This window comes from Lissotriton vulgaris, chromosome 9 (assembly GCF_964263255.1).
Source record: "Lissotriton vulgaris chromosome 9, aLisVul1.2, whole genome shotgun sequence".
Taxonomy (NCBI): Eukaryota; Metazoa; Chordata; class Amphibia; order Caudata; family Salamandridae; genus Lissotriton; species Lissotriton vulgaris.
Window position 1 is genome coordinate 371,015,320 of NC_141697.1, and position 14,571 is coordinate 371,029,890.

General features: G+C 52.0%; 1 protein-coding gene across 2 annotated transcripts in view; it reads right to left on the reverse strand.

The window, feature by feature from the left end:
• The window catches only part of ATG2B (autophagy related 2B), a 1,072,129-nt gene that overhangs the window by 507,626 nt on the left and 549,932 nt on the right, over positions 1-14,571 (reverse strand). For both annotated transcript variants that reach the window (XM_086937744.1, XM_086937743.1), the window contains exon 22: positions 5,853-6,055. In XM_086937744.1, the coding sequence (XP_086793870.1) occupies positions 5,853-6,055 (203 nt within the window). The remainder of the gene's footprint in view (positions 1-5,852; positions 6,056-14,571) is intronic.

Here is a 14,571-nt window from a genome sequence, read left to right on the forward strand (position 1 = left end):
TAGAGGCACCGGCATATGCTCCATTGTTCTGTGATTCGATGTTTTGTTTCCCTTTTTTGGGGTCGATGACTTTTATACTTTGACCCTGGGGCAGGGGGGGGGGGTTCGGGACTTCTCCTCCTCCGGGGGTGTTTTTTCCTTTTCATCTGTAGTTCTAGTTCTTGGGGTAGGGCGACAGGCACACTGCTGAATGGGGTGGTGTTCTGGTTCCTCGCAGGGGTGCAGGGTGGGGGGCTGTTGTTGTGGGGTTTGGGGGGAGGGGGGTTGGGTTTTCTTTACTTTGTTTATACTGCATTTGAGGCTCCATATTGTTGCTATTTCTGTGCTTCCATCGTGGGGTTGGGTGGACCTGATTTCATACTTCCGGGATGGGGGGTAGGGGGCTACGGGTCTTGAGCTGGAATGTCAATGTCTTGGGGGACAAAATAAAGCGGGGCATTGTACTTCAATATGTAAAACGTCACTCTCCCGATATCATACTCCTGCAGGAAACTCATTTGGTTGGAAATACGTTTCATGCCATGAATCGGAGGGGCTACAGGTTGGTGGCGCACTCGGGGTTTACATCGGGCTCCAGAGGTGCTGGTATTATGCTCCGTAATTCCCTTCCCATTGAGATAGACAACAAGATTTTGGATGACAGGGGTCGATACGCCGCAATTGTTGGGAGGTGGGAAGGAAGAACTGTTATTGTCCTTTCGGTTTATGTCCCCCCTGGCTTGCAGAATACCACGTTTGGTGACCTGGGTAAATTGTTGCTTGGGCTCCCCGAAGGGCTTCTAGTGATGGGAGGTGACTTTAACTCTGTCGTGGATGGTTTGCTGGATCGACACCCTCCCAGGACGCTTACACCATCCCAATCGGGTCTTAGTGGGTTGCTGGATACATTTGGTATGGTAGACTGTTGGCGGATGCTGCATCCAGGTCAGGCCCAATATACCTTTCACTCTGGGGCGCATGGGAGTCTGGCTAGGCTTGATTATCTCCTTGTGCCTGCTGCCCAGGCCACGACGGTGTGATAGATCCGACCTTTGCCCAGAGGCATCTCGGACCACTCCCCGCTGTGGGTTCTTATTGATCTTCATTTGAATGCTGGGGGCCGAATTCCGCAGATCAATCCTTGGCATCTCCGGACTCCGGAGACTAGAGCGGGATTGGTTAAAGCTGTAGACCTTTATTTTGCCGAAAATGTGGGCTCAGTTTCGTCTTCAGTGTCCATCTGGGAAGCTTTTATACCTGTGATACGGGGCCATGCACTCTCGCTTATTGCTGGTGCGAAGAGGCGGCACAATGAGGAGGTTGAACGGTTGGAGGCCGAGGTGGCCACTCTAGAGAGAGAACTTGTAACTGGAGTCACGCAGGAGAAGTTGCATATTTTGCAGTTAAAACAGTCCGCCTATAAGGCCTTGGTCACGAATGCTGCGAAATGGGCCGTTTGTATGATGTGGGTGATAAATCCGGGAAGTTGATAGCGTGGTTGGAAAAGCGGGAGAGACTGAGTCGTGTGGTGCCTGTGATCAAACTTAGAATGGGGTACGTGTGACGGAGCCGCTGGAGATAGTGGAGGAGTTTGCCTCTCACTTTCATAAGGTGTATGCTCCGGTCTCGGATCGGCCTGAGGAGGATTCCCATCTTTTGCTTCGAGATATCGCCTTGCCCTGTCTGTCTGAATCTGATAGGGAACAACTGGAGGCGGATTTTTCCACAGATGAGGTAGCGCTCGCTATTCGCTCCATTCGCTCAGGCAAGTCTACGGGACCGAATGGTCTGCCCATCGAGCTGTACAAATTGTGCCCAGACAAAATGGCGTTGTATCTTCGTGCAATGTTTTTGGAATCGAGAGGGAGAGGCCGACTTCCCCGAGATCAACGACTCGCCTCCATTGTAGTGATTCCCAAGGAGGGCAAACCACGTGAGTTCTGTACCTCGTATAGGCCTATTTCTCTCCTAAATGTCAAACCCAAGGTTTTGGCGAAAGTGTTGGCCAACCGATTGATAACCGTCATAAGTGATTTGGTGCATCCGGACCAATCCGGTTTTATTCCCGCTCGTAAAACCGCGCTCAATTTACGTCGCCTGCATGGCGTGCTGGCGAGAGCGGACACGTTGCGTGAGCCGGCCATTTTGGCCTCGTTAGATGCCACTATGGCGTTTGATACTGTGGAATGGCCATACTTATGGGCGGCTTTGGCTAAGTTCGGCTTTGGGCCGGTATTCATTGGTTGGGTCCGTTTGCTGTACGAGGAACCCCTTGCCCAGGTGGTCGTTAATGGTAGAGTGTCGGCTCCCTTTGCTCTGGGTCTGGGTACTCGACAGGGATGTCCCCTTTCTCCGTTGCTTTTTGCTCTGGCGCTGGAGCCTTTGGCAGCTTGGTTGAGATGGGAACCGTCTCTCAAGGGCATCAGGTGGGCCCCCGGTTTTGAGGATCGCATCTCGCTTTATGCGGATGATATTCTTCTTTATTTAACTTCCCAGCGGAAATCCTTGGGGGTCCTATTTGATGTCCTTAGCTCCTTTGGCAGAAACTCGGGACTAGTCATTAATTGGACTAAGTCCTGTGTATACTCGCTTACGGAGGATATCCCGTCCTTGCCACGTACTTGTCCGATACAGATCTCGTCCGCGGGATTCAAGTACCTTGGCATCCATATCTCACAAGACCCGCCGACGAGGTACCGGCTTAATTTGCTTCCCCCGCTCGCTCGGCTCCGAGCAGATGTGAAGGCGTGGAATAGGCTGTCTCTGTCCCTGGTGGGTAGAGCAGCCTTATTCAAAATGATGTCCCTTCCCAGATTTCTGTATGCTCTCCAGAACACGTTAGACCTGGTGCCCTCCAGCTATTTCCGTGAGGTGGAGAGCTTGCAAAGGAAACTGGTCTGGGCTGGCCGTCCCTGGATTGCCCTGGCTAAGCTTACGCTTCCATGGTACGATGGCGGAATCGCGCTACCGGATATTCGTCGGTACTACTGGGCCTCACAACTGAGCCCGGTCAATCACGCTATGTACGGTCCGGCATCTAATCCGGCCTTTGCCATGGATAAATGGCTGCTTTCGGGTGGAGATTACAATAGAGCGCTTTACTCGAAGCGGTCGGATGCGGCCCTCACCGGGCCTACGAAGGTGGCAGTGAGAGTTTGGCACAACGCCACCGCTGCCACTGGTTGGTCGGACACCATCACTCGGGCGACTCCACTCTATGCGTCGGAAAAGTTGGGTAACTTATGGAGGACTAAGGGGTTCGATAAGTGGGACCTTATTGGAATCAGTGTGGTTGGTGACCTATTGAGGAAGGACGAGATCAAATCTTTTGAGGAGCTGCGACGGGAATTTCAACTCGGCCCCCACGAACACTTTCGTTATTTGCAAGTTTGGCATGCCCTTTCCTCTGTGCTGTTGCCTGGGACTTCCGTCCCGGACTCCTCGCCCCTTGAGGATAGAGTATTAGACGGGCATATCCCGGACAGTACGATCTCGTTGATATATAAGAAATTAATTAACCATCGGGTGGACCTTCTTGTGCAGCTCCGTACGTCTTGGACCGGTGATGGGGTGGAGCTTGACGATGAGGACTGGCAGGCGGCGATATCCTCTCCAAAGGAGGTGGCGATCCAGGCCCGTCTGAGACTGGTGCAGTTAAAAATCTTACACCGGGTGTATATGACAGGTCCTCGATTGTTGCAGATGGGTTTTTTTTCGGATGCTTTGTGTAAGCGTGGCTGCGGTGTGGTGGGTACATTCCTCCATATTATATGGGAATGTCCGGTGGTTGCCTCATTCTGGACCCGTGTGCATGGTGTCATGTCTGATGTGACGGGCGTTTCTCTTCTGCCTGAGGCTCGGAGATGTTTGCTCAATGTATGGGAGCCCAATGACTATAATGTTGCCCAAACGCAGTGGGCCACCTTGGGCAATATGATTGTGAAGCGTGATATTGCGCAATTGTGGGGGTCGGCAACACCTCCGAGACTGTCTGCCTGGTCTAAGAATATGGATTGGTGCATGTTCCGAGAAAAAACTGTATATGTCGCATGGGGCAGGCCTAAGAAGTGGGGTAGAATATGGGGGCAGTGGAATCAGTACCGTGGAGAGATTTGCACCCCTCCCTTTGAGCCACCACCAGATCGTATCCAGTCCCCTTAGCATGACATTTCCTCTTCTACGGGTTCTATGTGCGTATGGTTGCCTACTGCCTGTTCCCTCTTTCATTCCATTCCGGACATCCAGTTTGTTGATAATGCGTTTGTGCAGGCACGGTGCCCCTCTCCAGAAGGATTCACCATGATTTGTTCTTTCATTTTGAGCCCTTGCAGTATTTTTCTTATGTTTGTTGGTTGGGGGGGGGGTTGTTTTCAAAAACGATAAAATTAAAACCTTCTCTTTCCTTTACAGGTGCATATAGCTAGACTTGGGTTTATATTTGCCGCCAGGCCCTATGGGTTGTCGGCTGAAGGGCTGTGTACCTCTTCTCCAGTACTGTATTGTGCACATGCTGGCGGACCCACAGATGCCTTATAACTGCTTTTGTATCTTCATGTCTTTTTCAATAAAGGTTTAAAAAAAAAAAAAAAAAAGAACTCAAAATGGGAATCCCTCTGGGCCAACAGTAAGTTCCAATACAACGGTCAGTGTCTTCACCTCAAAGCATGGATGGAGAAAGGCATCTCACACCCAGCTCAGCTGGAGGAGAATGGCCAACCCCATACTTTCGAAACACTGAGAGGTAGACACAACCTCCCGACAATCGAGTTCTACAACTTTCTTAATATCAAGACGGCCCTATCAAAAACCAAATTCTCGCCAGACACCCCCTCAATCATGCAATACAACGTCAATATCAATAAAATTGGCCATCAGGTTTCACCCCTCTATAAACTTCTCCGCCAAATGCCACCAAACTCAATGACAAAACAACTAACTACTGGGTAAAGCAGACTGAGACCACACTCACCGAACAGGAGCTAGCTTACCTTTGGTCTTCACCATCACGTAACAAAATTACGCCAGCATTATCACAAACAAAATTCTGGCTCCTCCACAAGACCTTCTGGACCCCCGCCCGGTTAGCCTCACTAGGACTCAGAGTAGACAACCTATGCTGGAACTGCACCAAGGAGGAAGGGGATCTAACGCACCTTAAATACTACTACCCCAAGCTCAAAAAAAAATTCTGGGAGGAAATCTTTGACTTCATAAAACCTGCGCTGGGGTGCACACTAACCCCATTTTTTTTTCACCGTCACCACAGCTTTCATAACAGCAAATCTCCCTACACAACAAGACAGAGGCCTCCTAGACCTACTTCTCACCGCAGCCGTCAAACTGGTCCTGGCCAACTGGAAGGACACCGCTAAGACATCATATAGATGCTGGCTTAACTGGGTGACATGCCTCAGAGGCGCTGATAGCACTGCCCTGCAAAACTCACCCTGGAAACCACCATCTAGGGGGATGTGGAAGTCCCTGGATATTTTCCTTGAATCATATGACCCACCCTGAACTCACCGTGGCTCCCATATGAGCTAGCAGCCACCCCACTTACTGATACCATCCCAGACTAGGCTCAGAGTGAAGAATCACTTCTTGTACCTTATCTCTCTCTTCTTCTATTCTCTTCCTACACTATTCTATCTCTAATTTACCTGATGGACAATACAGAGGGCTCCAGATGGACAAGCTCAAGAAAGCACAATGCAATGTTTGTAGCAAAAACTAACTTTCCATGTAATGCTTGCAAAGCCATGTAACGTCCACATGGAACTTTTAATAACAAAGCAAACGTACCTGGTTTGTGAAATAATAATAAAATATATTGAAATTAAAAAAAAAGAAAATTAACACACAGAAATGCACACCTTTGTATTGTTTTCAGCTTTATCTGACTGAATCTTCACTGCAGCAGAGAGCATACTTAAGGTTTCCACTGCAACACCATTGGATGGAATCCGGTTACTGACACCATCTTCTTCAGAGGAATAAATTGTTGGTTCTAACCAATGTGGACGTGCCATTGTGGGCAGCTGAACATCATTCAGGAGAATAACCCCATCCACCATACCTGCATAGACATGGAAAAAACAGTCACAATTTTTCCTGAGATCAGCTGACAAACACATTTTAAAAGAAAAGTCAGATTACAAAAAGATTCCATCGACGACTAGCTTGATTCACAATTAACTGTAAATGACACAAAATAAACGCAGAATTCCTATAAATGGGATTTAAGCAGATATGTAAGTAATTAGAAACAAGCCTGTTTGGGGGACTTAATGATTAGAGGCAACATACAAATAATTCAATCTGGATTTGTCGGACTGAAAATAGGGCCACAACATAAGTCATTCAGTAATAGTAGTGCTGTAGTTCTAGACTCGGTATTACCTAAACCAGGGGTATCAATTTTAGAGGCAAAAATGTTAGGCACTGCTCACAACTGATTAGCTGAGCATCTTCTTGGGTATGTGCGCATGCGCTTAAAGTGGAACTGTTCACGTCATTGCATAAGGACAGTGAAGGAGAGAACTGCATCAAAGGACAACCCCGGATGCAGGTGTAGATCCTGCTGTTTGAGGTGTGGTGGTGGGGTGAGGAGTCTTCTTACAGGAGACTCTCAAACAAAGGATGGGCCCCTCTTCAAACCCAAGGGCAGGACCGGTCAGCTCTAGGCTGATGCTGAACCACCAGAAGACATATTCACCAGGAATCCTATCCCTCCCAGCACTTATTTTATTTCCTGCAGCTATTATTTTATTTAGTCATCTTTTTGCTAAAGTGGTAGTGAAATCAATTAATACTATACAGGTAGCAAGTAAAAGTTTAGGAATTCCAGTTCAAAATCTTGACAGAAGGTCTGGTCTTCAGAAGTTTGTGAACATCAGCCTCCAAACCAAGAGGCAAAGAAAGTGAGTACCAAAGAAAGGAGTCTTCAAAGTGCAGAGAATTCCTACGCTCCCTCAACAATTTAATTTCTCAAACTGACAATGCAGTGGTGACAGAAGTAATTGAGTGATGCAGGTCAGGTCATCACTAGACTCATCAATCTGTAAGCGAAATTGCTATAACTGGATCCCGCATCTTTAGGAGAAAAGACCAAACTCTTTCATGCAATGTCAGTAAGTAGAGGCATTCTTCAGAAAGTTGGAACTCATATATACAAACACTGTTTCCCCTAATGTGGGTCCTTCCCACAAGCTCATTTTGACACAATGTCCAATGTTTTTCACTCTTTGCATGAAATATAAAGATAAACCTTAGGAGCCTTCATGGGAAGGCTGAGGCTCCACTGCCCAGTTGGCCGATAAACATCAGGATAAACATCAGGGTGATAGAGTCCTTCAAATGAGAGGGCTGTTTGAGCAAGACAAAATGAACTACCCTCGTTGGTGCTGATGTCCAGCTATCACAGCAATTGCACATGTTCTTCCTACTTTTCAAATGGCGTTTATTTAACACTTAAGCAAGCAAGATGGCTCTTATGTGCTACCTGTGTGCTCATCTTTAACACATTTGTAGAGTTGGTTCCTGGGGCATTCAATTCAAGTGAATACATTAGTTAAATGATTATATATTCAAATAAATAATGGAGCTATAAGTTTAGCCTACAAGGCAACACTCACCTTGCCAACCAGACTCAGGTGACTTGTTGTACACATTAGTGAAATTCATGTTTCTTAGTGATCACCACTAGGCAAGAGAATGAACAAAAGCGCATTGTGGAAATATTTGTAATACAAGATAATATCAGTGGTAGGTGCACCCAACTTTTTATTGTGGGGCAGTGGTAATGTAACTTGTGCCATGGATGCATTTAATATTATTAATACTTTTAGGGCTCGCCTGCTGATGCGCTTCTGCGCATCGCTGGCGAAGCTCTATTACGGCTTATCCAGCGTTGATCCTCCACTGGCGATTTCTTCAAGTGCATGTGCTTTTTAGGTCATTGCGCAAGCGCAAGCCCTAAAAAGCGCGTGCACAATGCCACCAGCCCCCTGCCTGCCTGCCTCGCATTACCAGATCAAAGGCAGCCCAGCCCCCCTCCCACAAGCTTCTCAGCGTGTGCTCTGCCTCAGGCCTGCATTTCTCCTCCCCTCGGGCAAACAGATAGCCGCAATAACACCCTCCCTGCTCAGCTTTTTTTTCTCAATTTCTCCCCGTCTACACTTCCCATTAGGAGCCCTTCCTCCCCCCAGATAATCTATCTCCATAAGAGATAAGCAGCTCTTCCACCATCTCAAACCCGTATTAGTGCTCCTCACTATGCATGTTTTTACTTAGAAAATCAGCACAATGCAGCAGTGTGACATCAAGCCAGGTTCATCGACATCACTGCAAAAGTAAAGTTTTTATTCCCCATTTCCTCTTCAAGAAAGTGACTGCGCATCAGCCTCTACGGATCAGAAAGCGGAGCCCCTCCACTGACCGGGCTGCGAGTCAAATGGCCATGTTTCACAAATTATGGTTTTCGTGGTCTTATTCTGGAGTAGCCCTGTTGGCAAGAGAGGAAAGAGCAAGGCTCTGACAGTCAGTCCTCCTCTGCTTCATAGTATGCCGCGCCACTATAGTAAGTTGAACAAGGGATATTATTTGACAGAAAGAGGCAACCTGCATCTATTCACGGAAATACATTGAGCAGTCTACATTTTTATTTTTTAAAGCTACATACAATGCACCATAACTATTCTAGGTCTACAAATGGAAATACATAACAAGCAATATTTTTATTTATTTTTTAAGAGGTGCATACTTAAAAAAATGATTACAAAAATTAAACATCAACTAGTAATTAAAAAACCTAGCAATTAAGATATGCCACGTCAAATAATAACTTTTGTCGCCAATTAATTATCAGTGTCTGGAATGGATATGGTCACACCCTCACTCACCCTCAACCCCTCACCCTCACTCACCCTCAACCCCTCACCCACACCCTCACTCACCCTCAACACCTCACCCTCAACCCCTCCCTCACGCTCACCCACCCTCACCCTCACTCACCCTCAACACCTCACCCTCACTCACCCTCAACCCCTCACCCTCACTCACCCTCACCCTCACTCACCCTCAACCCCTCACCCTCAACCCCTCACCCTCACTCACCCTCAACTCCTCACCCTCAACACCTCACTCACCCCCACGCTCACCCTCACGCTCACCCACCCTCACCCTCAACACCTCACCCTCACTCACCCTCAACCCCTCACCCTCACTCACCCTCAACCCCTCACCCTCAACCCCTCACTCACCCTCACTCTCACTCATCCTCTATCACCCTCAACCCCTCACCCTCAACCTCTCACCCTCACTCACCCTCAACCCCTCACCCTCACTCACCCTCAACCCCTCACCCTCACTCACCCTCAGCCCCTCACCCTCAACCCCTCACCCTCACCCTCACTCACCCTCAACCCCTCACCCTCCCTCACTCACCCACCCTCACTCACCCTCAACACCTCACCCTCACCCTCACTCACCCTCACTCACCCTCAACACCTCACCCTCACTCACCCTCAACCCCTCACCCTCACCCACCCTCACTCACCCTCAACCCCTCACCCTCAACCCCTCACCCACACCCTCACTCACCCTCAACACCTCACCCTCAACCCCTCCCTCACGCTCACCCACCCTCACCCTCACTCACCCTCAACACCTCACCCTCACTCACCCTCAACCCCTCACCCTCAACCCCTCACCCTCACCCTCACTCACCCTCAACCCCTCACCCTCACTCACCCTCAACTCCTCACCCTCAACACCTCACTCACCCTCACGCTCACCCTCACGCTCACCCACCCTCACCCTCAACACCTCACCCTCACTCACCCTCAACCCCTCACCCTCACTCACCCTCAACCCCTCACCCTCACCCTCACTCACCCTCAACCCCTCACCCTCACTCACCCTCAACTCCTCACCCTCAACACCTCACTCACCCTCACGCTCACCCTCACCCTCACCCTCACTCACCCTCAACCCCTCACCCTCACTCACCCTCAACCTCTCACCCTCACTCACCCTGAACCCCTCACCCTCACTCACCCTCACTCACCCTCAGCCCCTCACCCTCAACCCCTCACCCTCACCCTCACCCTCACTCACCCTCAACCCCTCACCCTCACTCACCCTCACCCACCCTCACTCACCCTCAACACCTCACCCTCACCCTCACTCACCCTCAACCCCTCACCCTCACTCACCCTCAACTCCTCACCCTCAACACCTCACTCACCCCCACGCTCACCCTCACGCTCACCCACCCTCACCCTCAACACCTCACCCTCACTCACCCTCAACCCCTCACCCTCACTCACCCTCAACCCCTCACCCTCAACCCCTCACTCACTCTCACTCATCCTCTATCACCCTCAACCCCTCACCCTCAACCTCTCACCCTCACTCACCCTCAACCCCTCACCCTCATTCACCCTCAACCCCTCACCCTCACTCACCCTCAGCCCCTCACCCTCAACCCCTCACCCTCACCCTCACCCTCACTCACCCTCAACCCTCACTCACCCTCACTCACCCACCCTCACTCACCCTCAACACCTCACCCTCACTCACCCTCACTCACCCTCAACACCTCACCCTCACTCACCCTCAACCCCTCACCCTCACCCACCCTCACTCACCCTCACTCACCCTCAACCCCTCACCCTCAACCCCTCACCCACACCCTCACTCACCCTCAACACCTCACCCTCAACCCCTCCCTCACGCTCACCCACCCTCACCCTCACTCACCCTCAACACCTCACCCTCACTCACCCTCAACCCCTCACCCTCACTCACCCTCAACCCCTCACCCTCACCCTCACTCACCCTCAACCCCTCACCCTCACTCACCCTCAACTCCTCACCCTCAACACCTCACTCACCCTCACGCTCACCCTCACGCTCACCCACCCTCACCCTCAACACCTCACCCTCACTCACCCTCAACCCCTCACCCTCACTCACCCTCAACCCCTCACCCTCAACCCCTCACGCACCCTCACTCTCACTCATCCTCTATCACCCTCAACCCCTCACCCTCACTCACCCTCAACCTCTCACCCTCACTCACCCTCAACCCCTCACCCTCACTCACCCTCACTCACCCTCAACCCCTCACCCTCACTCACCCTCAGCCCCTCACCCTCAACCCCTCACCCTCACTCACCCTCACCCTCACCCTTACCCTCACTCACCCTCAACCCCTCACCCTCACTCACCCTCACTCACCCTCACCCACCCTCACTCACCCTCAACACCTCACCCTCACCCTCAACACCTCACCCTCACTCACCCTCAACACCTCACCCTCACTCACCCTCAACCCCTCACCCTCACCCACCCTCACTCACCCTCACTCACCCTCAACCCCTCACCCCCTCACCCTCACCCTCACTCACCCTCACTCACCCTCAACCCCTCACCCTCACTCACCCTCACTCACCCACCCTCACTCACCCTCAACACCTCACCCTCACCCACCCTCACTCACCCTCAACACCTCACCCTCACTCACCCTCAAACTCAACATACATACATACATACCCTCACTCACCCTCACTCACCCTCAACCACTCACCCTCACTCACCCTCAACCCCTCACCCTCACTCACCCTCACTCACCCTCAACACCTCACCCTCACCCTCACTCACCCTCACCCTCACTCACCCGCACTCACCCTCACTCACCCTCACCGTCACTCACTCTCACCCTCACTCACCCTCAACCACTCACCCTCACTCACCCTCACCCTCACTCACCCTCTCACCCTCAACCCCTCACCCTCACTCACCCTCAACCCCTCACCCTCACTCACCCTCAACCCCTCACTCACCCTCACTCTCACTCATCCTCACTCACCCTCAACCCCTCACCCTCACTCACCCTCACCCACCCTCAACCCCTCACCCTAACTCACCCTCACCCTCACTCACCCTCAACCCCTCACCCTCACTCACCCTCAACCCCTCACCCTCACTCACCCTCAACCCCTCACCCTCACTCACCCTCACTCACACTCACCCTCACCCACCCTCACTCACCCTCAACCTCACTCACCCTCACCCACCCTCAACCCCTCATCCTCACTCACCCTCACCCTCACTCACCCTCAACCCCTCACCCTCACTCACCCTCAACCCCTCACCCTCACTCAACCTCAACCCCTCACCCTCACTCACCCTCAACCCCTCACCCTCACTCAACCTCAACCCCTCACCCTCAATACCTCACCCTCACTCACCCTCACCCTCACCCAACCTCAACCCCTCACCCTCAATACCTCACCCTCACTCACCCTCAACCCCTCACCCTCACTCACCCTCAACCCCTCACCCACACCATCACTCACCCTCACTCACCCTCACTCACCCTCACTCGCCCTCACACACCCTCACTCACCCTCACTCACCCTCACCCTCACTCACCCTCACCCTCACTCACCCTCAACCTCACTCACCCTCACCCACCCTCAACCCCTCATCCTCACTCACCCTCACCCTCACTCACCCTCAACCCCTCACCCTCACTCACCCTCAACCCCTCACCCTCACTCACCCTCAACCCCTCACCCTCAATCTCTCACCCTCAATCCCTCACCCTCAGTCACCCTCACCCTCACTCACCCTCAACCCCTCACCCTCACTCACCCTCAACCCCCTCACCCTCAACCCCTCACCCACACCATCACTCACTCACCCTCACTCGCCCTCACTCACCCTCACTCACCCTCACTCACCCTCACCCTCACTCACCCTCAACACCTCACCCTCACTCACCCTCAATGCCTCACCCTCACTCACCCTCAACACCTCACCCTGAACCCCTCACTCACCCTCACTCTAACTCACCCTCACTCACCCTCAACACCTCACCCTCACCCACCCTCAACCCCTCACCCTAACTCACCCTCACCCTCACTCACCCTCAACCCCTCACCCTCACTCACCCTCAACCCCTCATCCTCACCCTCACTCACCCTCACTCACACTCACCCTCACTCACCCTCACTCACCCTCACCCTCACTCACCCTCACCCTCACTCACCCTCAACCTCACTCACCCTCAACCTCACTCACCCTCACCCACCCTCAACCCCTCATCCTCACTCACCCTCACCCTCACTCACCCTCACTCACCCTCAACCCCTCACCCTCACTCACCCTCAACCCCTCATCCTCACCCTCACTCACCCTCACTCACATTCACCCTCACCCTCACTCACCCTCACTCACCCTCACCCTCACTCACCCTCACTCACCCTCACTCACCCTCACTCACATTCACCCTCACCCTCACTCACCCTCACTCACCCTCACCCTCACTCACCCTCACTCACCCTCACCCTCACCCTCACTCACCCTCACTCACCCTCAACCCCTCATCCTCACTCACCCTCATCCTCACTCACCCTCAACCCCTCACCCTCACTCACCCTCAACACCTCACCCTCACTCACCCTCACCCTCACTCACCCTCAACCGCTCACCCTCACCATCACTCACCCTCACTCACCCTCACTCACCCTCACTCACCCTCACTCACCCTCACTCACCCTCACTCACTCACCCTCACTCACTCACCCTCACTCACTCACCCTCACTCACCCTCACTCACCCTCACTCACCCTCACCCTCTCACCCTCAACACCTCACCCTCACTCACCCTCAACCCCTCACCCTCACTCACCCTCACTCACCCTCAACCCCTCAGCCTCAGCCTCACCCTCACCCTCAACACCTCACCCTCACTCACCCTCACTCACTCTCAACCCCTCACCCTCACTCACCCTCACCCTCTCTCACCCTCAACACCTCACCCTCACTCACCCTCAACCCCTCACCCTCACTCACCCTCAACCCCTCACCCTCAACCCCTCACTCACCCTCACTCTCACTCACCCTCACTCAACCTCAACCCCTCAGCCTCACCCTCACCCACCCTCAACACCTCACCTCACCCTCACTCACACTCACTCTCAACCCCTCACCCACCCTCACCCTCACTCACCCTCAACACCTCACCCTCACTCCACCTCAACCCCTCACCCTCCCTCACCCTCAACCCCTCACCCTCAACCCCTCACCCTCGACCCCTCCACCTTAACCCCTCACCCTCACCCTCAACACCTCACCCTCACTCACCCTCAACACCTCACCCTCACTCACCCTCAACACCTCACCCTCAACCCCTCACCCTCACCCTCACTCACCCTCACAACACATATTGTGTTACAATAGGTGTCACATTTGCAAAAGATAAAACTATTGGCATTGTAAATAACAAAGCTATTAATTCGCTATTTTCAAAACAAGCACATAAATAAAAAATGTGTCCTTTACAATACCAATAGCTCAAACTTTCCTAATGCAAGACCTATTGCATTGCTGTGCTTCTCTCCCCTGCCGCACTCTCCTGCTCTCTAGAGATGTGGCCTAACGACAAGAGCTGCCATCTAAGTCACGTAAATACAAAATATGTTGCATTCCAAATGCTATAGGTGTCACATTCGCAAAAGTTATAACTATTGGCATTGTAAATGACAAAGCCATCAATTTAGCAATTTTAAAAACCAACAAATA